Here is a 27,597-nt window from a genome sequence, read left to right as displayed (position 1 = left end):
CCCTCTATCCATCCATCTCAACTTTCTGAAGAAAAAAAAATCATCACGATTTGTCACTCATGAATGTTTCCATTTTTAGTCATTAGTAGGAGTATATCCCTAGGGGGACCAACCAATCACACTTCTGTATTTCCATGTTATCTATCAAAACAACAACACTTCTGAGCTCAAGCATGACACTCCATCATATCTCCTTTTTCCAGACCATGGAATAGCTTCCAACCTCTCTTGGAATATGCTAGAGTGTAACATAGCCTAGGTACTCAAGCCATACAGGAATGTACTCTTTACACAGTTATTGCGATTTTCTTTCAAATAGTGAAGTGGTTTATTGCTACTTAATAATTTTATCTTCTAAGAAAGTGGAAACCACCCCCCCCCATACAAAAAGATGAATAGTATTATTTTATGAAATTCAGGTCCAAGAGAACAAGGGACAAGGGATAGGTTCATTAAAATTTTCTTGGTGATTTTCACTGACATATTTGCTCTCTGCCAATCAGATGCAAGGATGTACAGTAGCTTATAACATCAATCACTCAAAATAAATGACATAACTCTTTATGAAATGTTCCCCATTGCTGATTTATTTCATTCAAAAGATGAAAAAACAGAAAATTAACCAGACTGATCAATCAATCGTACCATTCTAAAATGATCAGAAAGTTTTATCCATAAATCAGGTACCAAAGCAACCCTAGCCTTGGAGAATTTTACAGATTTTTTATTCATGCTGCTTCCTCTTGAAAAAGGTGTGCCAGACAAGGGGGAAGTTTTATCAAGGATATCAAAACAGGGAGCTTTGAAGCTCCTTGGTTTGATAATAATAGACAGTTCTTGTATATAGCGCATGACAAATTATGAATAACATCTCTATGTGCTTCCAAAGGTCTTGGATATTATTACCCCAGCTGTAGCTCAAGCAGCCTTCCAGAGCTCCGTGCATTTCAAGGAATAAATTCCTGCCAGGTACCCACTCACCTCACCTGGGTTGAGTGCAGCACAATGTAGATAAATTTCTTGCTGGAGGAAACTACGCCATGGCAGGGATTTGAACCAACGACCCTCTGTTTCAAAGTCCGGAGACTAATCCACTGGGCCGCAATGCTTCACTGATGAAGTGATTTGTCAGTTATTTTCGCTGCTGCTGCTGATTATAATAATACTACAAGTAGAATTATTATTCTTATCAGTATTATCAGCAATGATAAACTAACTATGTTATTTTCTTTAGTTGCCCTGACTATAATAGCTCCAAGTCATATCAATCAAATTTTATGAATATGGCAAGAAGGGAGGATGCCTACTACTTTCACCTTAAAACTTTCCTTAGCACCAGTACTCAGTCATTTATTTAATGAAAAGTTTAACAATGCAGAAATAAAATATATGGTATTTTGGGGCTTGCACATGTTCCCGTATTAAAATTACCATGTATTAATGTGATCTAGTGGGTATAAGAGCACCTGATAAAGAGCTACTAACTGATGACGTGAACCTAACGCTTGGGGCACACCTCTGACCATAGGAAGTAGACTGATACTAGAGAACCTTATTTCTTATTATCTTTGAAGGGTAGGATTGCTACCTTATGAATAAACCTTTTAATCGGTTTTGAAGGGGAGGACGTCTTCATTAAGCAGGGGCATCTTCTTCTGAAGGCTGCATCTGGGGATCATTAAAGATTTCAAGTATGCCATGTCCTGATAGGTGTTCAAAAAGAACTGAGAAGTTGAGATGGAAATGATCTGAAATTTGCCTTTAATACAGAATCATTACTTTGAAAGGGAAAATTTACTTTCAAATTAAGTTAGTTGACTTTGAGTCTGTTGTGTAACAGCTGTCTGATTTCAGCTATTTTACCTAAATCAGAGACAAACAGATGAAGTCACATCATTTATCAAGTTTGGAATCATATCATGAAAAAGTGCTTATCATGATTTTTTTTGTTATTTCCTGTAATAAAAACGAAATTTGAGCTGTTTCAACAGGTGAATAATTTCCATGAGGCAGATGTCATGCATATCACAGGTTCACAAAGCCATAGATGTGGAGATACCAGCACCTCTATGAAACAATGATAGCTTTCACTGTACCCATTTTAAAAATGAGATTTGATTATTTTAACTCCCATGCTAAATCGCATACTGTCCCAGGGTCTTGAACCCCAAACCTACCTGTGTAGCTTGTTACCAGCAAACATGTTCTGATACTGAGGGGCACCATCCTCGGGTCCATGTGGAGATGGGAACGACAGCACCATGGCAACAGGTAACCGTGGATACGCCCTCTTGGAAAGTTTGAAGAATGCCACGCTGTCATTGGCTATAAGATCTGGGAGGTAGTCTCTGGGAACGAAATTGAAGAATCATGGTCAGATTTATGAAAAAAGTGTAAGAGACCAAATAAAAAATACATCTATGAGGTGTATCACTTTCATAGGCACCTTATCAAAAGTTGGATCCCTGTCTTCAACGCAGGAGTTAATCCTACAGCAGCTTTTCGTTGATTGTTCCCATACTCATCATACCGTAGATAAAACAATAGGAATGCTAGAAAGCCACTGCGAAGAGATGCATTACAGCGGGACACCTACTGACAGGACGCCACACCGTCTTTTGTTAAGGTGCCGTCTTGATTTTTTCATTGTGTTCTGTGTAACTAATCATTAATAAGTGATCTGATGCATCAAGACAACGCAACATGTAATTGAATATTACCATGAAAACTTTACTGTAATGAATGAACAAATCATAGACCAGAAATAGCGCAGAAAGACAGCCAAGAAAATTTGTGTTTCTTGACAAAATAGAATTTCGAAATAATTTTTGTATAGAAAAAATCATAAAAGTTGAAGGATATATCAATTATCAAAAAAGGGGGAAATTATGAGCAAAAGTTGTGTTCACCCTATTCTGAATGCAGTCAGAAAAGCCAATTCCATTAGGTAGGACTAACAAAACATACTCAATCCACAGACATAGGAACACACCTGGTTCATTTCATAATCCATTTCAAATGCCCATTTTTTATTCTCTGAAAGATCACCATAAGTTACAGTGCTCTTAAGGCATGGTCACACCGGCCGAGCATTGTTGGAGCGGTCGTGGAGCGGAGAGAAAAAAAATCATCACCGCTCGCTACCGTTTACCGATTTCGATTGTTTTTTTGTTTTCAATTTTTGTTTTTTATTTTTTCCCCAATTTTGAGAGCGAAATTCGACCCTCTTTCCCTACTGCTCCACGACCGCTCCAACAACGCTCGGCCACTGTGACCATGCTCTTAAGTCACATTCATGAAAAGCCATGAAATTCCTTTCCGACCATATTTCGGCCCATTCACCCTATGGTCAGTGAAATTTATGTTTCACATACCTGTGATAGTTGAATCCATGTCTCATCAATTGACCGTTCCTACACAGGGTATAGTTGTAGAACTTAGAATTCTTGACCAGTCCAACCCACTCAACCCAGCCTGGTGGAATGTAGTCACCCCTGTACTCATTCAGATATTTGCCAAAGTACCCTGAAAATGGACAAAGAAAAAGAAAAAAATTTAGAAATTGATTCACAAGTGAGCAAATTGTATTCATATTCCAATTCCATCTTGAAAATTAATCTAAAATCAGTGGAAAAATAGTGGATGATTAACAGCCTTTCACATAGCTAAAGAGAGTAGAAGAGCTTCATCAAATCGTCGCCCACACCATGAACCGTCCTCTCTGCGCAGATACAGTGCGCTATCGCGCCTCGCGATTTCACCACGAACCGTGCTCTCTGTTACGATCATGATGCCCACTGTGGCGTAAATAATGCACTTCAAGAAAATGTTAAGATACGGGATGAAACTTTGGAACCTGAACTATCGAACAAAGACACCAGTAAATAATTTGCTCTCCTTGTAGGTGCACTTATTGCTGGTTTTAAAAACCTTTTTTTAATGCGTTCTCTGCAAAACTAACTTTCGCATCAAAGTACGCAGAGAGGACGGTTCGTGGTGCGTGCAACGAAATAGATTGCTGGACAATTGGAAACGTTTCCTGCATTTTCATATTTAAGCAATGCATGAATAATTTCATTCGTTCATACATTTATTCACATGTAATCCTTTATTTACCTATTTAACATATTTGTTGATTTGTTTTATTCAAACTATATCTATTTCATTTCCAGTGGTAAAATGAATGCATTCATTCATATATTTCTATTTCTATCCAATGATATGTGTAGCACAATAAAGGATAGGAAACATGTGAAACAAAATACCACTTCCATTTATTCCATGATAGTCATTAAAACCCCCAAAATAAAAATAATATAAAAATAACATAAATCATCACTTAGTGCTCAACCAGACATGGGTCAAGAGCATCAAATGTGGATAAATGTTCTGTTCCTGAACATTGATGCTAGGAATCCATTCCTCACTGTTATTACACTACACATATAGACATATAAATGGCATCATGACATCCCTGGGATGATTCTTAAACAAAGGCCGTTCTCAATACGCTTTCTAAAACTAGTTTACTGGAAACCAATTCAAGAAACCAGTTTGGAAGATTGTTTTGCTAGCGTTCCCTCTTGACGCGAAAGTGGTTTTCAAAATCACTTCACGTAAAGCAATCTTGTTGACATGGAAACGCTCTTAGTAGGGTGACACCTTTCGTGCGAAATTCAAAACTGCAGCATAGGCATTCTACACCTATCATGTTGAGTAGCGGGCTCAAAATGTGCGAAGATCGCTTCCCGAAGAATGGTTATGTCCTCACGTATGCTAAAACCAGTTTAACGAGAGCAAAGCAATCTTGAAAACTACATCGCGAAGTGGTTTTCTGAACCAGTTTGGAAGATCAGTTTGACCGTTCTCACAACATGTTAACTAGTTTTAGGAAGGTAGTGAGAACGGTGTCAAAGTTTTTCTCTTTGTGTGAATGTTTGGTTTTCTCCAGTGTGAACAGGTAATAAATATTCTCCCGGTCTCAACATATTCCTTTCATTGATCGTCTCAGTGACTCGGTCAACAATCCCTCGATTCACAAAATCATAGCAAGACCCGGTCTTCAATTAGATAAGGGATCAATAAATGTGCCACAACCAACACTCTGCAGGGGCTGATATGACCTGCAAACCATCATCATTCGCTGGACGGCCGGTGGTATGGGATATGTTAAGGGGATGTTCAAAGTATTTGTCTGAATGAAAGTGACATACCCAGCCAAACACTTTTGAAATTGAAGATTTATTCTTAAATATTACAAGAAACAATGTCATATTGGGGCCAGCCTTAGTACATAGTGAATCTGGTCTTACTACTTCAGACTTCGAACTATGTGAATTGTGAAAACCCAAGATTCTGTGTCTGCTGACTAGGGAGAGGGGTGCATGGGGATGCACAGGAGGCAATAACTTTGCCCAAGAAATGGCAAAAAAGGTTACTGGAAAGTTAAAAAGAGCCCCTGAAAATTTACAAAGGATATAATGTAAATTGAAAATGTAACATAGCAAATTCAGGCTTGTGAGCAGCTTGGGGGGAATTGACAATCTTCCATACACAATGAAACTGTTTGAGCTTATTCATAACTACATGCATGGGAGTAGGTCCATGCTGTAGCAGGAGAGCAAGCACTTCTTTCAATATTATTTGAAGATATTTCATACAGGATGGTTTAGAGATTGTGAGGATAACAAGGGTTATCATCACATTGTCAGCCTGTAGGCATAAAGGAAATCTGCCAAGAACAGACTGGTCAACACGGTTCTTTGGGTTCTTTCGTCACTAGCACTCTTGAATGGGATAGATTGGATATCATAGAAACATTTGTATATTCTTTGTAATATCCTTCTGTGTTTCATCCATATCATCCACCTCTTTCTTTTATACCTTCTATAATATTACCATCCTAAGGCCTGTCTCTGTTCAACTTCAAAATTCTTTTTCTGATTCTCCTTAAGCCACCTCGCCCTTCTCTTTCTTTCCCTTTCTCTCTCTTAATCAAACTACCCCCCTCACTGTTGCTCTATATACAGTATATACCTTTCTCTATATCTTTTTTCTATTTACCTATTAATGTATGATCTGTCTGTCTATCTATCTATCCATCCATCCATCCATCCATTGATATATCTCCATACCTACCTATCCATATACTGTATATCTCTATCTATAGAACTTTCCCTTCCTCACTTTTATATTCCCTTTTTTAGTCTTCTGTTGAACCAAGTTATTTTAGTCAAATTTCATACTTGTATAATATTATCTATAATAATAGGCAATTGATTTTCCACATCCTTTCCCTTTCCTTCTCTAAAACAACTCCTACCCCCTTTATTAATTTCTAAATGATTCCAGCCATGATCCGTCCCCTTATCTTCATATACATGGATTCATCCTCATGAATACCCATCTATACTTTCCCCCAACTTGGCTTGATAAAGCAATCAACGTTTCAAGGAACCCAACTGCCCACCATCAACAGGGACAGGAATTTTACCCCGAAGAGATGAAACTTGCGTGATCATGGCCTGTCAAAATTAGGTCATCGAGTGGTACGATTTCGATATGTGCTCGGAGCTAGTGTAGTGCGGTGATGACACCGGTAATAAAGAAGGAAAAAATATATATATCTAGGGATGATTCTTGTCAGCTTAAAGGAACAAAAATATCTGTATAACCCGAGATGTATTCAGTAGTTTTCCCTGCTTGTTGTTTTATATTATTTCCTCATTAATTTTTTCCTCTATCTGTAGGCAGAAACATTTCTATGCCTCCTTCCTTTATACAATCTGTATGTTAGGTTTGTGAGGTTTTTAAAAATTTCTTCATCACACTTAAAGTTTCTTGGGTTTTGTTTTTTCCAAGATATTTGGTTCAAAACATGGTAGCCACCAATTTTCTGTCAGTCATAAAATCAATATCTTTTCAAAACGTAAACCAGTAGTGTCCGAAAAATATGTTTTGAAATGCAATTCTGCATGCCAAACTCCCAACATTAAATAAAAGACGATTAAACCCAACAGAGACCCCAATCGGGAGCTTTCGTCCAGTTTGGACATGTAATGCAGGACCTCAACTTCTGCAATCTGCATGACCTTTACTTCCCAGGTAAAATCAGGGATTTGGGAGTTCCCTGTTCATGAGGGAAAATAGTGCAAAATTACTGAACGCTTTTTCCAAAATAAATTGCGTTTTAGTGATTACATTCTGATTTGTATTTTTTGTTTGTGATTCTAGCCTAAGAAATTGGATTCAACGCATCCTCAGTGGCTTGTATCAAGTCGCCCACAAGACCCTACAAGATACTCCCCCTGGATGCATCACTGTCGCAGACCGAAAGGAAGCATCGGTTACAAACTAATCATAAGCAGATATGGGGTTTCCTAATGACTTCATGCCTCATTTTGAACACTCCCAGAGGTGTATGTCACGATGGAAAGGTGGGGTGGAGGGAGGAATAGGTATGACTTGAAGATTTTGAGACAGTTGAAGGTGCTTGAGATTTCACTGGGGCTAAAGTTGTTTGGAATTAGGGGCAGAGGACATAGGTTCTTCCTTTTATCAGTTCAATTTCTTTTTCTTTCCCTTTTTTGTCTCTTTCTCCTCTTTGCATCTTCTTTTCTTCCTTAATCTTCTTTCTATCTTTGCATGATTGCATCCTTTCCATACCTCTCCTCTTCCTCCTCCTACTTTTTTATTCTTCCTAATCATCATCATTCTATGTAGTTCTTAAGGTATAATTGATTAACTTTGTTTTTCGAGGAAATAAATACAGTATACTGTATCTTTCCTAGAGTAAAAAATAAATAAAACTTCAAAGTTCTTACAGACAAATGGAAGTCCTTAACTTTAAAAAAAAAAGAGAGAAGCAAATAATCAAGGTGTTAAACTATACCTAGAAGTGCATAGCAGTTAGAAATTTAGCACCACTGTTTGTACGTGGGCCAGTTTGGTCTGCAAGACTGAGGGACTTCCTACCTGGCAGAACCTATTAGAAACAAGATCTATGTGACATATGGATATCATTACACAAGCCACTGTTTGATCTGCAAAACTCAGGGTATTGCAACTGGAACAAAGATTATACTTTTTTATAGTTCATTTTCACACCTGGACAAAGGTGCCAACTATCTTTAGGATAACTTTCCTCTTCATTCTATATTACACTCAACAGTTTTTGTGGAAACCAAGAATTCTGAGAGAAAAAAAAACTGAATGGTTTAATCGATGCCTTGGGCATCTTAAAAAGAATGAACCGATACCATCTCATCACTCACCACTCCATCAAGTTTGGAAGCATTGAATCTTTCAAGTCCAGGGGATGTGTCATCCAGCCCCTTTCCTTTATAAAGGACATGGATGAAATATTATGATCAAAATCACATCCTTCTCCCATATCTTGTCTTTCTTTGAGGAAATATAATGATCCTTATCACATACTATGTGAAACTGACCATATAGGAAGGTTTGGTTTTTTTATTGGAAGAATATAAAAGGGGTGAATCATTTTTAGAGGGTCTCTAACAGGTTCCTCCTGTCCACCTACTTCCCCCTGGCCAATTATGGCATTGTCTGAAAGAAAGCAGAGGAAATGTCACGCAATACTCTGTGAAGTCCATGCTTTCTGTCAGAGAACCACTAAAAGTGATGTAAATCACATGAAATGTCCAGAAAAAGAACTGAAATTACCCATAATCATCATATTCATAATTAACTTAGTGATCTCAGTGACTCAATATTCAAAAGGGTAATTAATGACAAACAGTCTATTAGGTCACCTCACAGGCACTTTTAATAGTATACCTCATCTTCCTGTATTTTTGAATGAATTCAATTGTTATTGTTATTTCTGATCAGGCAAATCATCATGATCAGGACTATCATAAGATTCATTTGTAGTAAAGTTGCAATAACTGGGCTATTTCATGTGATTCTTTTTTTTTAGATGATAACTGCGAGTCAACTGAGTTGGTGAATTATCCAGCTAATTTGCAAGAGACAATGCACTATGATTTTATCAAAGTCTAATATAATTAAGATATAATTAAGTTCTCAGGCTATGAAGAATCCCACTGACAACCTCCCCTCCCTGTCCACCCCCCCCCCCCCTCCCTGTCCTCATAGATGCTTTCAAGATCAATATTAAAACGTTGTTGTTAAAGGACAAGTCCATCCAAGCAAAAAAAGTTTTGTTTGAATGAAAAGAGAAAAATCAAATAAGCATAACACTGAAAATTTCATGAAAATCGGATGTAAAATGAGAAAGTTGTGACAGTTTAAAGTTTTGCTCAATTTCTCACAACAGTTATATGCACATCCTGGTCGGTATGCAAATGTCTTGAGGTGATTGACGACGTCAACCACTCACTATTTCTTTTGTATATTATTACATGAAATATGAAATATTCTAATTTTCTCCTCATCCTGTGAAACAAAGTTTTGTTCCTCCCTGTACACTCAAGTTTATCCTGATTGTCACATAGGTAAAAATTAAAAATATTGTAAAATTCAAACAATAAAAAACAAAAGAAATATTGAGAAAGGGACATCATGGGCTCTCTCATTTGCATATCAATGAGTTGTGCATATAACTGTTTTATGAAAAATAAGCTAAATTTTAAAATGCCAAATTCTTATTTTACATCCGATTTTGATGGAATTTTCAGTGTTGTGCTTGTTTGATTTTCCTCTATTTATTCAAATCAACATTTTTCTCGGATAAACTTGACCTTTAACAACAGATCCCTAGTTTGAAGAACAATCCAATAACTCAATTTTCATCAAGAGGGGATGCAGACCCTTTAATAGCCGAGGTCTTAAAAATGTGCAAACCGACGTCATATTGTGATTAGATCATTGGAATATTCACTCATGGAAATGCAATCCCATGAGAAAATGGGAGAGTAGTATATCGCCAATCAGAAGATGATAATGTATTCCAAACGTTTGAACTTTTTTTTTCAACAATCTATATCCTATTACTTCCTGAGCGATGAGTATTTCCCTTTTAAAGACACATAAGTTTACTGGATGAATCATAATATTCAAGGATTTACACATGATATCGTTTTGTACAAATGACAAATTTGCACAGAAAATAAACCAATAAAATTACATATTTAAGAAAATATATTGATTGAGGTTAAATGGATAGTACTAGTCTTTTTAATATTACAAATGCCAAAGATAAAGATTATCGTTTTCAGATTTATAATCAAAACAAACCAACAAGCAACAAGCAAAATGAATCACTATTTGGCAATTTCAAGCTAAATACTTGCAATCCCTTACTTAAATGCTTAATGACAAGAAATATGGAATCACTTTAATCCAGTAGGACCTATATATTGTTTTGTGTTTTTATTTGCCATTTGGTTTCATCTAAAGCAATACAAACATTTCATGTCATGACTAACTTTCATTTAAATTGAACAAATGTTTTCAATTTCATGGACTGTACGTTACTCTGCAAATATACAATGCATTTAGAATTGAGAATATTAGTTGGTATGTCAGCAGCTAATAACTATTTTGATATTTTTTTCAGCCTATAAATAGTCAATGAATTATTCTGGAACTTGAAGTATACTAATTAGGCGGTGCTGCACCATCCCGAGTTTGATCAATCTCGAGATTTTAGCCCGATCGCCCTCTTCGCGATTAATCTCGAGATTTGAAAACTCGGAATGGTGCAGACGGCCCTATGGTTTTGTAATCTTCTTTTTATGGTATTGTATGTTTGTCTGAGGGAAAGCATTTAACATTTTCTTCAGTATTCTTCTTCCAGAAGATTACAGAAAAACTTGCCACATACATGTACTTCATCCCCACAACATATCACACGAGTCTTAATTCTATATAGAATCCAAACGAGATGACATGATTGACATGGTGTATTTTCTCAGGCATTGACAACTGATGCCTTCCCTTGCGGAATACAGTATCAAACAGTTGGTAGAAAGCTCTAGAGATATTAAAAGCTCAAGGTCATATTATTATTAAGGTTAATTCATAGAGTCAAGATTCTTCCCAATTTGGGGAGTTATGCCAGGGATTTGGTATAATTTGGTTCAGCTTCAAAGTTAATGATTGTCTGTGGGCCTGTTTTTATAGCCAGAACATTCTATTTTGAGAACATTTTTTCACAAAAATTATTATTTTCAAATAGTTCTTTCAAGATTTCTTATTAAAAATCAATTTCTAAAATTGAATTTGATTATCTTGTAGACATGCTTTACTGCCTTCTTATTATTGACAGTTCCTATATCTTGGAAGAGAAAACTGACAAGCTTTTCATTTAAGCAAATTGAAAGAGAAATGCAACATTTTATATTTTAATCAATCAAAATCTTCCCCCGATAACTAATATGGTTATCCAGGCAAAAGATGAAAATTTCCTTCTAGTAAAGGGGTATTCCCTTCAGGACATTAAAAGGGGAACGGTTAAAGAGAAAAAGAACTATTCTGAACAATTGCTTGAAATAATTATTTCTACATGAACATAGAAACAATAATGAACTAATACATTAACATCTGAGGTAGATGTTAAATCACTGGTACTTTTATCAATAACCTGTCAATCATTGAAGTTATTCATAATTGTATAAGAAACAGATTAGGGCCTTCATATATTACCTATTTATTTATTCATTCACACAAGAAGGAAGATCACATTTTCAGGTAAATTACAAAATAGTGTGGTAGATCCAACCATCCACATTATGGAAAGCAAGGAGAATCATAATTCTTAGTGAGCACATATAGATGTACAAATGCGCCTTTGCAAACAAGAAAGCTCCCAATGATGTAGCCAAAACCTTTTTTATGATACAACTTATACCCTTTTCATAAACCTATCCTCCAATTAGCCGCCTAAGAGTAATGCGGATAATGCAATAAAAATTGCGTTCATAAACTCCGAAAAAAATCTGCATTATTTTTACGAGCGCCCGTCCTGAAAAAGGCGGATAATCGCCATGACAACTGGGCACGCCCCCTCCGATGCGGTTGTGTTGGAAAAGGGTGACCTTGTGACCACTCCATGGCAATTATCCGCATTATTTGGATATGCGTTCATAAACTCAAAATCTTATCCCGATGCCGCTATTATGCGGATAATAGCAGCATCAGAGTAATGCGGATAACTCTTGTCCTCCTCAAATTTTACGACCAAATTATGCTGATATTAGCCGCCTAATTCATAGTAATTGGGTTTATGAAAGGGGTATTAGGTATTTGTCATATTTAGAGTCCAACATGATTTAATTTGGCATATATGTTTTCTATATGATGGCATTGCTGGCTTTCCATAGTTGAGACTGATGAAATGATCACATTATCTTTTAGGGTCATGGTGAAAAAATATGGCCTCAATGGTGTTAGATAAAGCTGTTCATAAAGCTTTGCTCAACTTTTTGCACAACTCTAACTATTCAGTTACATTAATCAAATCAAATAAACAAATAAATAAATAATTCTGCAGTAATGTTAGATAAAACTTTAATCCAGCAAACAAATGGGGGGGTGGGGGAAGTTTGCACTGTCTTTAAATGTGTCGCAGGAAAGAAAGCTAGCGTGGTAGTGTGATCACGTCAATCAACAACATGCATAAACATGACGATGAACAAACTCGTAGCTATATAAGTCATGGTGATGATCAATGCATCAGTGACTTTCTAATATCCAGGGCCTCAATCATTTTACCAGCAAACGGTATTATGTTCGTGTCTAGTTTCATTAGATGTAGAGAACCGTCACATGTTTATCCCCAATTTTATTCATTGTCTGGGAAAGCCTACAAAGATCTAATGCCTATTGTGACAGTTTGTGTAGAGAAATAGCAGCCCAATAAATTACCTGGAAAAGGTCTTTAAATGGTTCATACACTTTTTGGTGGCACATGAAATCTTGACTTGCAAAGCATATCTTGGAGAATATTTAACACATTTCATCAGAAGTTGATCCAATTTTTACAGTCTTGAAGAATTTTTTTCTTCATGCATATAATGTATATCTATATGATAAGAAAATGAGTAAGTGGGGATTTGACATCATCAGCTTCCTCATTGCATATTCATGACAAGACAACTGTTTCAATGAAATAATGCTTATTGGATCTTTGGATTTTGCAATAAAAGTCAGTGTTTGATTATCTGATTTTAATCTATCTGCTCAACTTAAAAATAATAATGTTAGCCTCTTAAAACTAGATCTACCTAATTGAAAGAATTACCAAATTCCCTCCAAAAAGATGCCCCCATTCTCTCTACTTAAATTTTGGTTACATGATGTAGATAAAAATTGACTAATTCAGATTCATATGCCTTGACCAGACCTACCATCCTCTGGGCATAAAAAAATTGTATTCTGCGATTAAGAAAAACTTGCATTTTCCCCAAAAAACCTGTATTTCAATTTTCATAATAAAATGCATGGCATGCCTCGCAATGCTCAAGCTGTATGTATGCAAGCTAAAATGCACACTGCTCATGCAGATGAAAAAAAAAACATTGAAACCTGTGTATATCTCACCCTGGTTTGAACAAAATGATTGAAAAAAAAGTTACCTGAGATAACATTGATCCATTAACCATATTTGTGTTATTTTTAAATATTTTTTTACGAAATCGTATTTTTCAAAGAAAAAACATACTATCGTATTTTGGTTGCAAAAAAAAACATACTAAATACGCCAAAACGTACTGGTTGGCAGCTCTGCTTGACAAATGATATTGAATGTACAACTCTGAATCAAAATAAAACAACACAAACCTTACAAATTCTCATGTGCAAATAAAGCCTTTTCTTTAATTTTTTTTAGTTTGTTCATTTTCCCATCTCCATCCGTCCTTCCTGCTAATTCTACAAATCCACCCAGCTCACGTAGGCATCAATCCTTCAAACTCATTTCACACTCAAATTGAATGATATAACAATCCACCTGTCAAGGCCAACATCGTTACCCTCATCATCGTGGCATTCCATATGATGATTCCGTGGAAAATCGCACCAAAAACATATCATCAGGAATGAATTTCACAGATGACGGTATCATGGAAATATTAATTGTATTCCTCGTGTCTAGACCCTCAATTAACGGTTTTTCGCCAGTATTTTTGAGTCTGTAGCGGTTGGATCTAGGGTGCGTTTATGCGCCACTCTTTTACCCTAGAATCATGATTTGATACATGTTTACATTTCTACAGAATCAAGGTTGTGGAACAATAATAATAGACATGTTTCAAATCACAAACACAAAAAAGGGGCTTTGGAAAGATGATTCTGCAGAAAACCTTTTAAACAGGTAACATAAATGTATTAAACATAATTTTAAATCATGATACTACGACACCATTGTGTTGGCCTATATACTCCCGTGTTCATGCCATACTGCACACTGCTGGTGTTTTCTTCGCTTCACATACTACACATGTATTGGAAATCAAGCTTGTGCATCTTTCGCAATGAGAACCCTCACAGAAGTTTAAAGTAGATAATATCTGATCGATTTTAAATCAATATTTTTTTGCCATCAACAATGCCTATTATAAGCTGTCATTTTAGAATGTTCCAAATTGGACTGAAATTTCCATTACTAACAGGGCAAAAACTTACATTCCAACCCAATTTTTTTTAAACAATGTTGTTTTAGCAGTGGCATATAGATGGGTGGGGGGTTGGTGGCACTTGCACCCCCCCAAAAAAAAAATAACAATAATAATAAATTAACGACAGAGAAAAAAAGAGAAAAGGAAAAAAGGAAGAAAGAAGAGTAAAATATGATATTATTTTTCAATGAATATTACATGTCAAAATTTATCACAAAATTGAATTTTTGCAATAAAAATGTCAATATTTTTGCTTGCTCGTGACCCCTTTGCTCCCTCTCAATTTTTTATAAATATTGTTTGAAATGCCATATGTATCTACAGTACATACAAGGGTATTCTTGATTAGCCAGTGTCAATTTCACTTCAGTTTTAACAAGACTCAATCATATCAACTTCCCTGAATTAATTTCATTAAAGAAAATCACACTTGTCAATCATGCAATGTTTATTCATTAACTTTATGAGCATGACAATGTACTAATTAAGCAATTCAATGTCACTTTTTCTAACTCCCAATCAGGATTTATTTATTGTGACCTTGGTCAGTCTGACATTGTACATCATTTATGTATTCCGTCATCTTTATTGATGGGCATGTGCAATAATATTATCCCAGTTGGCACCTGTACCTATTAAGTCTACTGCAAATTCAGAATAAATGCATTAACAGGAAAGGCACATGAGATGGAGGAGTTTTGCTTTTAAAGATGTCAAGATTTCTTGTTTTTATATGTTAATAGAAATCAGGGGGCCGTTAAGCTAAGAGTGACTTTAAGAACGACTGGTGATCCTTTCTTGTGGGAAATAATATTCACCGTTAAATTTTCATTGGTAACTATTTAGCATGTAAGAAGTTCAAGTTTTATCTTCATTTCCATCATTAACATTATAAAATAACATTGTGGTGAAGGTATGAGTAGAAGAAATAACCAGTTGTCTTTACTATGTATCAAACGTAGATGAGACAACTGGTTATTTCTTCTACTCATACCGTCACCACAATGAACCTCTTCCACATCATATATCATACACATAAACAAATACAAATCAAATATGATTACAATACAATGATTACAAATAAACTGCAAATTACAAAACATTGGTAAAATAACAAAATCCTGTATGGAAATAAGGTGGAGAAAGGTTCACAGGTTGTTGTTATAGTCACTCCTAACTTACAAACAGCTTTATGAAATGGCCCCAGGTCTCTTCACATTTGAGTAGATTGGGAGTTTATAGTGTATCATCTTGAATATTGTAGAAATCATTATATTTCTCACTACTCCCCCCCCTACAGAAATTTCCAAGCTTGCGGGAAGCGTGCGACTAGCTTGCACAAGCTTGCGGCATGCTAGTAACTAGCATGCGGCTAGCTTAATAAGCGTGTAATATGCGTGCAGAGTAATAGTTAAGCGATCTTTTAGCGAGCAGGGACTGTTCGCTAGCATGCACTCGCTTATTAAGCGAGCGCCCTGCTAGTCGCATGCTAGTTACTAGCAAGCGGCACGCTTAAATTTCTGTAGGGGCCCCTCCCCCTTCAAAAAAAGGTCCTCACTTGGGTTCTATAAATCATTCAAAATGTGATTTATTTTTATCAAATGGATGATTCAATGACAAAACGTAAATAAATCATATCATATTTTCAAAATAAAAGAAAGGAAATGTAAGACATGGAATCATCAGCTCATCCATTTCATAATATCTGTTGTTTTTATGATATAGATGAAATTTCAATGCCTTTTATTAATTCAAAATTGACTTCATCTCGTGATGGAGAAACCCTGGGGGGGGGGGCACATCCATTCACGAGTGGATACCATGCGCAACCATGGGGTCTCGAAAAGCACCCTAAACACGTAATTTCCATTTTCTGAAAATGCAACCCTTAACAAGTATTGGCGTGTGAAACCCTACCCTTAACAAGTATTGGAAACAAATCGATACTCTTGGCAAATATTCCCTGAAATGAACCCCTAAACAAGTACAGGAATGTTTTATTGTTACGGGTCCTTTGGTTGTCGGCTTTAACTTATTTGGTCTAGTACGACCCCACCTTCTACACCTCGCGCAAATAGGACTCTAAACACGTAGTGTTGGGGCAAAAAGGACATCCTTTATAAAAAAATTTAATTTTGTTTTATCATCCCCGCAAATTCGACCCTAAACACGTAATTTTCCTAGCGAAATAGATACCCCTTTTCATTATTTTTGTGTTTTTCACACCCTTTTCACGTTTGGTATCCACTCGTCAATGTAAGTGCCCCCCCCCCCCCCCGGTGGAGAAAACACCTTTACAAAGGCATTTCAAATAAAAGAACAAAGTGAGACAATTATGCATAAAAGCTTCGTTTATCAATTTGAAACAGAAAGATTATGTGGATACATTTCTAAAAATGTAAACCAAATAAAAAATGGTAAACATGTTGTAAAACAGTGTTTTATCATGTCCCTTGCCGCATGTATTGCAGTCTCATGATGTGGACAATTGTCATTTTATTAGATTAGATAATGGCGAATACAGAGCATTGCGTGATAATTTTATGCCCATTGCAAGCTAGTTCAGATGAGAGGCCCTCAGGCTCACTTACTAATTGTATACAAATCATATGTAATGCCATGCAAATTGAGGCTTCATTCCTGGCTTTAGTGATATTAATGTGATAAATGAGAGGGAAACACACTGCAAGCATCCTCCCTCAAAACAAATCAGCTAAAATGATCATTGGTGGGAATCATACTGAATATTCAGCAAAATGGGTATTATTTATCAATGCCAGTTTGACATCGGTGATAAAATCAATTCAAACAAAATTCAACAAAATTACCTCCCAAGTATCTAGGCTAAATATTTCTGAAAAAAATCAGGAGAAAAACACCTAATTACTGAGAAAGAGGCATTAGCATGATGGGATAATGTCAAATTGACTGGTCTTTTCCCTATTAAAATTAAATGTATTATAATACACAGTCATGTCCTTTAGTGTGCTGAATATGAAGTGGTATAGAACCTCATTTTTTTCAAACACTTGCTGACCATGGGATTTTAAAAACATTCATGATTTTGCAATATTTTAGTCAATTATATAGGACTACATGTATATTACTTTGGGATCTACATCATGCCAATTTTCCTTCGAATAGATCACTTGACTTTAATACTTCAAATTAATCAAAATTCACATTACATTTTGTAGGTTCTAGCAATGTTTGTTTACTCTGCAACTCTTCTGAATGTTGTAGATTGAACATCAAATTCTTGTCACTTCTATATCTTGCCTGTGTTGAGAGTGGTGTCTCTTTTTATTTTTCTCAATACCCATTCATCTAAATTGCTTAAAGTGATTGGTTAACATTGGTTTGACTTTTAAAAAATCTGTATCTGTACCTGTATCTGTGATATGTTACAAAAATGAAGCCCAGAAAAAATTGCATTCAAAAATGATTATTTAGTGCTTCAAAAATTGAAATATAAAGCGACCGGAAACACCATCTTAATTTCATCCCATACACTTATGTGTACTATTTAGGCGTCTATAAGACGCCAATTTACAAAATCGGGGTTTGCCTTGTACTTTTAGCTTTTCATTCTCAATAATGGTTGTTTTCAGGGTTTATTAGTTCTAATACATGCACTTGTACACATGTTTCATCTTGGTTTGAGAATTTTTTAAATCGGCTGGTCACAAAGTTAAACAGTACCTTTAACTTACATGAACATCATTGATATTTCAAACTTTCCAGGCTTCAACAATATAGGCCTATAGTGTTGTAAAATAATTATTTTGTTCCAAAATCCAGACTTCCATTTCTATCATCATTCTCTCTCAATATCCTGCCAACCCAACCCCAAGATGCGACCTGTTTAGAATAAAGATGTCACTCAAGAGAGAGATAATGTCCGACTTGGGTGTGGAATGCCACAGAACGGGCCAGAAAATCTTGAACATCGTACCATCCCAAACTTCAAATACCCTGAGCACCCTTTCACAAACAGTATCAATCCACAATCCATCATCCCCTATCCTTCCTAAATCCACGCTCGCCTTCTCCCCTGAACCAGTTACCAAACAAAAGTGATCCATTATTTACCCTTAAATCCATTATTTACCGCCAAATCACTCGCATTATTGAATACCAGGACTCTGAAGGTGAAGACCCCATGAACCCTTTCCTCAGCCATCAATCGATGGTGATCATTTATTTATATGATTTTCCTCAATCTTCATAAGCAATACCAACCCTGATGGACTTCCAGACTGGTTCTGACAAAAAGTTTCTTTTTTTCTTCATTCTTTCTCTCACATCACCTGCTGTCACCTTTCACCTACCGGGGTTCAAGTTTACCCCCCTGGGGCACGAGAATGCACCCCTAATGGCACCTTTGCAGTTTCCCCCCTATTGCCAGACCATTCTGCACCCAAGTCCAAATATTTGTGCCCCGGTGTTTTCGTAGGCGAGACCCGCAGGGGGACTTTCCTAGCGAGCTGGAGGAGAGTCAGTTCTGGAGATGGATTTAACGAGACATCTTAGCAAAGTTCATACTTCAAAAGATGGCAGAAATGTTCAGCAAACAATGTGCCTTCTGAAAAAAAGTCTACAGCATGCTATGTTGTGTCTTTCTTGTGCGGGTTTTTCTTCCATGACTTGTCAGTCATCTAGCACAATAACAGTCCAAGAGATTATTTCTGGAAAATGAAAATTTGTAACAGGCTTTTATCCTCCATAAATCACTATATTCACATTTAATAACAGATTTTTAAGAAACATGCCAATGATCAAGTTTTGAAGTTGTGCAAATTTTTGTAATCTAAATATCATTGATTTAAAACAAAAGTTTGAATTCAATGTACAACTAGATGAAAGATCATCTCAATTATGTGGAAGATGTGATCCAAAAGACTGATACAATTAGAAACAGATAAAATGTAATTGTCTAAGTTGAAAACTGCAAATCTACATTTTTTAAAAAATCATTTCATTTCTTTTTGGTAATTGGTATTGAAACCATTTAATCTGCATGGAATGGAAGCGAGATCTCAGGATGTGGTTACCAGATAAGACAGTTGCCAATGGAGGTTCCAGGCCAAGGAACAGGCGGGCAGAACAGCAATTAGCCCAAATCAATAATAGACCAAATGGGTTCAGCCACAGTGGTACCAGACAATGTACTTATACCCTTTTTACACAGGCTAAAATTTCCTTAACCCCGTACTATAGGTGGGGCTAAATTGCCATTTAGCCCCACCATTTAGCCCCACCTATAGTACGGGGTAAAGCTTAGCCCACTTTCTTTTTACACAGCATTTTTGCAAAGTGGGCTAACCCCACCTTTAGTACGGGATTATTTGGCCCTGCAAAAAAGCAGGGTTATCCCAGCAATTGCGGTGCTAAGAGCGATAGTACGGGGTTAAGATCGCTAGTGTAAAACGAAAGTGGGCTAAGCTTAACCCCGTACTATAGGTGGGGCTAAATAGCAATTTAGCCCCACCTATAGTACGGGTTAAGGAAATATTAGCATGTGTAAAAAGTGTATGAGTGAAGTACTGATCGACAAAAACCACTAGTCCAGGGTTAGCGAGTTTCGTGTGTAAAAAGCAAGCATTCCTTATCCGGGGTTAGCAATAACAATTTGGCATGTGTGAAAAGGAAAAAAAATAGTACGGGGTTAAGGATAGTACGGGGTTAGCGATAGTCCGGGGTTAAGAAAATCCTGTGTAAAAAAGGATATCATTAGACCAACTGGTGGTTGGCTAAGTGGATGTTAAAGTTACATGAGTATACTGCACTTTCTAGTAGGGTACCCATTACCACATGGAAGCCAATTAGAAACACTGTTGTGAGGATCAAAGCTAATTTCACCCCCAGACCAGTTAAACTATAACATTTCTAGGAACAAGATAGGGGTGTGAACAGGTGGATTGGGCCCATGCTAATTCAATTGGTGACCTCACTGATGATGACAGATTTCAATGTCACGTTCACACCGGGTACTGAAGGACGTTAAGAATTGAATGTGGTATAAAATTGAATCAAGAGGGCTGTAACTATGCCACGATCTTATATTGTTTCAATCCAACTTGAAGTGCAACCTTTTGTTCTCTACAACTGCAGGTATATGGTTTTAATTAACATTTCGAAAATATCAACAAGAGTGTCACAAGGGCGAGCACATGATACGCCTGCCTGTAACACTGAAAATGGACTTATTGGTAAAGCAAGAAAAGTGAAAGGTGGTGACTTGACCCTTTGACTTCAAAATCGATAGGCTTCCTGGAATCCTTGCTAGTATCATACACGCCAAATTACATGAGCCTAAGTTAGGTCAAACTAAAGTTATCACATTTCCAAGGAAAAATTAACAGACGGACAGACGGACAGACACCGAATGTAATACAATAATACGTCCCATCTAGGAAGGGCATATTAAAATGATTAGATTTTAGCTAAATGGTGCTATGAGCTCTATATAATTTTCTTAATACATCCAAGGAATTGATCTGCTATATTGGCAGCTGAAGATATAGCCAGAGTAATAATATTTGCACTTTGTATCCTTTGGAACTCTGGAAAAGGCACTATATTAAAATCTAGCTGTCATTTAATCATTTTCAATATTGTTATTTACACTCCCAGTTTTTTAAGAAATCATTTGATAGGCCTTGATTCCCATTTGTTGCAGAGAAAGACAGCAATTAATCAAGTTATAAATCAGGGACCTTCTAAGACAAAGACGCTCTCAGCCAATCATACATCAACATCTACCATCAGACTAGCATGCAACAAGTTTCACAAAACAGGGTGTCTAAAAGGCAGTTTCTAAACTGTATCATAAAACTTTTCAAACATGTTAAACTTCCACATCAAAGATGATCTCAGCCAATCATATTCCACCATTCACCATAAGAGTAGCATGAAGAAAAGTTTCATGAATAAGGCATCATATCTAAAGACAATATCCACGTTGTGAAATAAGACCCTGTATCACAAAACTTCTAATAAAAAAGCCCATGTGAAACTTCAGATGTCAAAGATGCTCTCAGTCTCAGCCAATCATATGCCACCATTCACCCTATTAAGAGAGTAGCTTCGGACTTTCATGAAACAGGGAAGCTTCCTGCCCTCCACAAGGTGACTCATCTGTCTTTCTACACTCCTCTAATCAATGAACAAGATCATGACGTCTTTACCCTCACATACTGGTCATTTGTAATGGATGTAATTATATGCTCTCACCTTGCTGATGGTCATTAGTTCAAGGCTTTGAATCTAAGCTGTTAATGAAGAAGTTGATCATACGAAGTAATCCCATTGATGTGTCACAATGAATAATGATGGGGCTTTATTGCATTGAGGGGAAATACCTGTCAATCACAATTTATTGTACTCTTTATTATGTATGGAGTCAGCCAAAAGTCCAGAGTCATACAACATTCTTAGAATTATAATCAAATGATTTAACATATCTTGACAAGATAGTGTACAGGTCTTTTGAATTTACAGAGATAAAATTCCTCTGAAGGCAATTTTTTATCTTTCTTTTTAATTTAAATCTTCTAATTTTCATGATTTTCTCATTTTTTAATTCACATATTAGTTTGATATTTCATTTTGTTCTTTATTTTTCATTAATTTATTTTGGGGTTAGCCAAGCCGTCTTTGCTTTTATTTCTCAAAGCAGTATCACTTCCAGGGGGATAAACCTCAAACTTTGTATTACTTTTTTATCAAAACTAATATTCTTGCTACATTATTAATATTTTATCATAGACATATTTGATGATGGATAGAAAGATTCGATATAACCTATACAGGCATAACTTTATTTTCAAAACTATTGATGTACTTTCAAGTTCTAAAGGGTAAAATCACATGCACTTTAATCAATTTATTCATTCCCCATATATCCACTAGCACATGTATTTTCGTAGTAGTTCTTCCATAATGATCTGCCTGGCAAATCCCTATTCACTATATCCTGAAATTCCCTGATAAACTTGAACCATTTTAATGTCAATCAGGCTTAGATGGAAATGAAGGATCCATTTCATACCAGACTGTAAGCGATAGCTTCCAGTCACGCACCTGACCGCGCACATACTAACAGGCCACTGTAACAAATGTAAGTGATAGTCAGTCATTGACCAAGCCTACTTTCAACATCTTGCCCAAAAGCCAAGACTTCTATAAAGAGTTCAAGAAAGTGCTCTGTTCTACTTTTTAAAAATTCTTTTAAAGCCTACTTAGAGGACTATTTCATCTTGAATGGTATGCAAAACATGAGCAATTACACAGAAAATTTTGAAAGAAATGAAATGCATATAACTTCATATATATCAATTAAAGAAATTACTAAGAAATTTCTAGAATCTATAAAGCCTATTTTTAGCTGTGGTAAATCCCCTAATGATAATAATAATAATAATAAAAATAATCAACATTATTTGTATAGCACTTATCACAAAACATGTCTCTAAGCACTTAGGAAAAAATAAAAAGAGAGATGGAGTTTCAGCAAAAAAACTAAAGTGATTGTATAGTTTACAGTAGACTGTAGACAGTTGAGGGGCTCCACATGCCCTAAAATGCACTATTTAAATTCATTACTAGATTATATGAATCATGAATGTGCACGTTCTAAAGTTATGATGTGATAGATATGAAATGAAAATTTGTTTACAGGATAATAAGATATTGTGATTTTAGTATGCATGAAAATGCATTTTGATTGGCTGCCCAATCAATATCTATTTTATTTTCCTTTTGATATAAAACTAGCTATTCTCAAGCAAGGAATGTGTTAACAATTGCACAAGATTACATTAAGGCCTGCAGCTTTGTGATATACAATCATTCAATTTGTAAGAAAAGTGCTCACAGTACCCTTTCTTTAAAGGAAAATCAAATTATCACTGAGAGAGTGTGATAAATGCAGATATCTAGATTTCAATATTTGACATTTTCACAGAGACGGAGGTTGAAAAGAGATTAAATGGTTGCTTCACTTTTGTTAGATCAGAATGTTATATGATACTCCATTATAATTTCACACTGTTGACCCTTAAACAAAGCTTTATCTGGGCTGCAAAGTACATGTAAATTGAGAACATAGACAATACATTTAAACATAACACAGAAATTACCAAATAGTTCAACAACAAGGTTTACAGCCAAGTAAATTTAGTTTGTTAGCTTTGTTCCTACACTTATTTGCTAACTACTTTGTGAAAAAGATACTGATCTGATAAGTTATACATGAATAGGCAAACGATAAGTGGTAAAATGTTCACTGTAAAAAATATTGGGTAAAACTTTCACCAGCACGAGGGTAATTATGTGTCCAACCAATTTGAGGCAGTATTTTTACCCAATGCAGAAGCATATATTATCCAACAAGGATGTTTTATAAAATAAGCAGCAATGACTTAAGAATGGGCAACATTTTCATCACACTGGATAAATAAAAATGCCCAAAAGAAATGCCTAATGTTAGTTGGACACATAATTACCCTCATGGTGCATTTTTACCCAATATTTTTTAAAGTGTTGTTGAAAAGTTATGACATTTTGTTTTAGGAGGAAGCTATTTTATGTGATGTTTAGAAAACCATACTGTACATTAAGTGTATAGAGAGAAATTACTTCAGTAAGATATGTTTCAAATATTACTTTATTGACTTTGAACTCACATTCAACTTCTCCCCTTACCTCTAGAGGCAAAAGGGAGTAGGTCACAAATTAATCATTTTTGAGATACTGATAATACTTTTTTGAAAGAGTGCTTCCTTTTCACCAAATCTTATCAATAACAAGGAGTATACCAGGCAATCATCATAACGTTACAATGACATCAATGAAATGAAAGAAATACATGTATTTCCAAATTTTTACAGACAAGATTTTCTCAATTGCTGCCTTCTTGCGAGTGTATAATGGTTGATTGATTGGAATTTAAATGTCACACAATAGCCTATCAGCTTCGCAATCAATCACTCCGAACCCCTCTGCATTCCTCCTTATTCAAGCAATCTGAACAGAATGGTATTCTTTCTCCTGGTCTTGAATGTGAAATCAATAGATTTGTAAGTTTGGGAAGGGAGGAAGAGTGGTAAGCTTCACAAAAAGTTATCCTATGAATCAAGTTGTCCATGCACATCATACAAAAAGTAAACCAACAAGTTTGAAATTTTGTTTTATTTGAATAAGCATAATTTTTTAAATGAGTTTTTTACTTTGATCCTTCTTTGTTTGTAATTTTTTTTTAAATAAAAAAAATCCTTATATTTTCTTTGCTTTTTCATCATTAATTTCTTTTTTTCTATTTATCTTTCTCTCGTCTTTTTTCTTCTCCCTCCATCCTTCTCCTACTATCTTGCTTCCTTACTTATTTAATCAATCTTGTCTCCATTTCTCTGATTTTTCATTCTTTCTATTTATCATTTTGTCTTTCATTCATTTCCCCTTTCTCATTTCCTTCCTTACAATTTCTTTAGTATCCTTTATCTTCTTTTCCTTCCTTCCTTCCTTCCTTCCTTCCTTTGGTCTCTCTTTTTTTCTTTCTATCTTTCATTCTTTCTCTCTTTCTTTAGACTTTACAAACCCTCTTTCTATATGCATGTATCTGTCTAACTGTATCTATCTGTCTTATCTCTCTTTAAAATCTCTAGTAGAATATTCTGTTTCAGTGAATGAAGTTGCTCAACAATCTGTCCACAACTGAACATATGCCACTGAGTCAAACTTTTCTTACAATATCCATATTGAGTGTTTACACTACACTTTCCCTCCCAAACCCAACTAACCTGTTCTATAATTGGCCCCTTGCAAGTAAGTTCCAAAGTTAGCCATCTCCGGCCCCATCCTCCATTCGTCTGAGCCACAGTACTCCCCTATGTTTGAGAACACCTGATGGTTGTGGACGTACTGACCGGTCAAGATGCTACTCCGAGAGGGGCAGCACATGGGCGTGGTCACAAAGGCATTGGTGAACTCCGCCCCTCTGCTACCAAGGTGAAAACGAGTCTTGTTCATAGCTGTCATAGAACCTGAATGATGTCAAAGAATATTCATCATGATCACAAAATCATCAAGACTATAATGTTAGATTTATTTAAAGCTTTGGTTTTCTAATTATCTAATGCATCACACAACTCAAAACTGACATTTTACATCCTTAGATTTCAAAAGATTCCTAATCTTTAGAGGTTTTAGGTCCAACTTCAAATTGGTAAAAAAAGAAGGTTGAATTTGAATGAGGTTGGGGTACAGAAAGCTCAAACTTTAAGTGATATAGCTTAAGTTGAAGGTAAATTTCCTTAGTAAACCAGGGTTGTCTTTAGTGTCTCTCACAGCTAACTTCAGTAGGATATGACAAAACCTTGGTAAACTTTATGATCATGATATTAGGTGCCAACTGGCTTCCGGATCACCAATTTATTTCTTCATCTACTGACAACTGCATGTCACCTTGATGCTAAAATGGCTTTCTAAAGTGCAATGTCATTAAATTAGCAGGATATGATAAAACTTGGAAACTCTTTGTTGTCATAGATCGCAGAAGACAATTTAATTCCCATTAAAGCATCACCAGGAAGAAGTGTGGCACCTTTGTATTCCCAGAACATCGTTAAGTGTCAAACTAGAAAAAAAAACAAGGATGTCACTGTAAAATTGACATCTCCAGAATCAGAAGATGATGTGTGCTTACCTAATACAACATCCTGATCATCGGTGAGGATCAGGATGATGTTGGGTTTCTTCGAAGACCCAGAGACGGGCGGAAGGAAGCTCAGCCTTTGATGTCCTCTTGATCTTGACCCGTCTTTGACCTCTGACCTATCCCTGCCCTTTGACTTTGACCTACTTTCCACTTGAGAGGTCATGAGGCATAGGAAGGCAGCTAGTAGCCACATAATATTGTTCACTTCCATGTTCTTAAAAAGAGTTTGTGCAGTCAAAAATGCTTGGTAACACTGCTGATGCTTTCTTGAGTTGAGACAGCTCAGTTGTACTGTACTACCAAGGGTGTGAAAGGAAGGTGATTATCACTCAGTCAACAATCATTGCAGATCTGTGCTACTTCCTTCACATTTAATTCCAATAGAATCAATCACTTTTCTACAATTAATCATTAGTACACCACTAGTAGTTTACACGTTAATCAATAAATGAAGCAAATCTGATGCTGATTAGGATATTGCAGGATTTGCTGTCAAGATATCAGGTCATCATCATGCTGTTCTTAAAAAGACAATTTTATGCAATTGATGATCATCCTGTAGGCTTTCCATTGTTCAATTGATAAACATAATTTCGACCATCAATCAGTTCTTGCAAGAAGTTTTGAACAAAATGTTCCAAGCCAAGTAATCAATCCAGGAACTTGCAACCATCACCACAATGATTAGGGTTTCGATGTTGCCGTGTCATTCCTAGTATTCCACTTCACTATCAACAGCAGGAACATTTAAGAATCTGCAAGATAAAAAGGAAATAACAAAAAGATTTTAGAATTAGAATAAAAAAGATACATTTTCAAAGAGCTTCCTTTGTTGCATACATTAAGATGGATGGTGTTATATTAATAACAATATCAGTGCTTATATATATACTAAATTGAAACACAAGAATTACATTACACTGTGCATATTCTTTGGAACAGATGCAGCGATTCAAGAAAAATCCATTTGTTTTCATATGTTCTAAATCCAGACAGATACAGGCCATAAACTTTCCATTAATCATCAAGTAATTCATATCCAGACTTTCGCCTCCTCACTGCTCATGAAATTTATTTTTAACGAGCAAATTAAGGGTGTAAATCCTCTTGAACGACTTCAAAATTTTGCTACTCTGATAATTCAAATAATATTTTTCTCTTTCCTTCAAACCATGATTTGTGTTGAAAAGGACAATGGTCAATTTAATACCTCAGTTTTCCATCATATTCATAACACCATAGTTTATCAGAAAGGTATCTTGGTGAGTGTCATAA

At 35.8% G+C, this 27,597-nt stretch overlaps 1 protein-coding gene across 2 annotated transcripts in view; it reads right to left on the bottom strand.

Annotated features, from left to right (window-relative positions):
• The window catches only part of LOC121416153 (extracellular sulfatase Sulf-1-like), a 90,746-nt gene that overhangs the window by 44,812 nt on the left and 18,337 nt on the right, over positions 1–27,597 (bottom strand). For both annotated transcript variants that reach the window (XR_005970106.1, XM_041609632.1), the window contains exons 2-5: positions 26,311–27,077; positions 25,406–25,648; positions 3,375–3,525; positions 2,178–2,348 (exon numbers count right to left, since the gene is read on the bottom strand). Coding sequence is in view for 1 of the 2 variants with exons in the window: in XM_041609632.1 (XP_041465566.1) it covers positions 2,178–2,348; positions 3,375–3,525; positions 25,406–25,648; positions 26,311–26,533 (788 nt within the window). In the remaining variant the exon portion in view is untranslated. The remainder of the gene's footprint in view (positions 1–2,177; positions 2,349–3,374; positions 3,526–25,405; positions 25,649–26,310; positions 27,078–27,597) is intronic.

The sequence above is a fragment of the Lytechinus variegatus genome, chromosome 1 (genome assembly GCF_018143015.1).
Source record: "Lytechinus variegatus isolate NC3 chromosome 1, Lvar_3.0, whole genome shotgun sequence".
Classification (NCBI taxonomy): domain Eukaryota; kingdom Metazoa; phylum Echinodermata; class Echinoidea; order Temnopleuroida; family Toxopneustidae; genus Lytechinus; species Lytechinus variegatus.
Note: the sequence above shows the minus strand (reverse complement) of the source record. Positions and strands in the feature narration are given on the sequence as shown.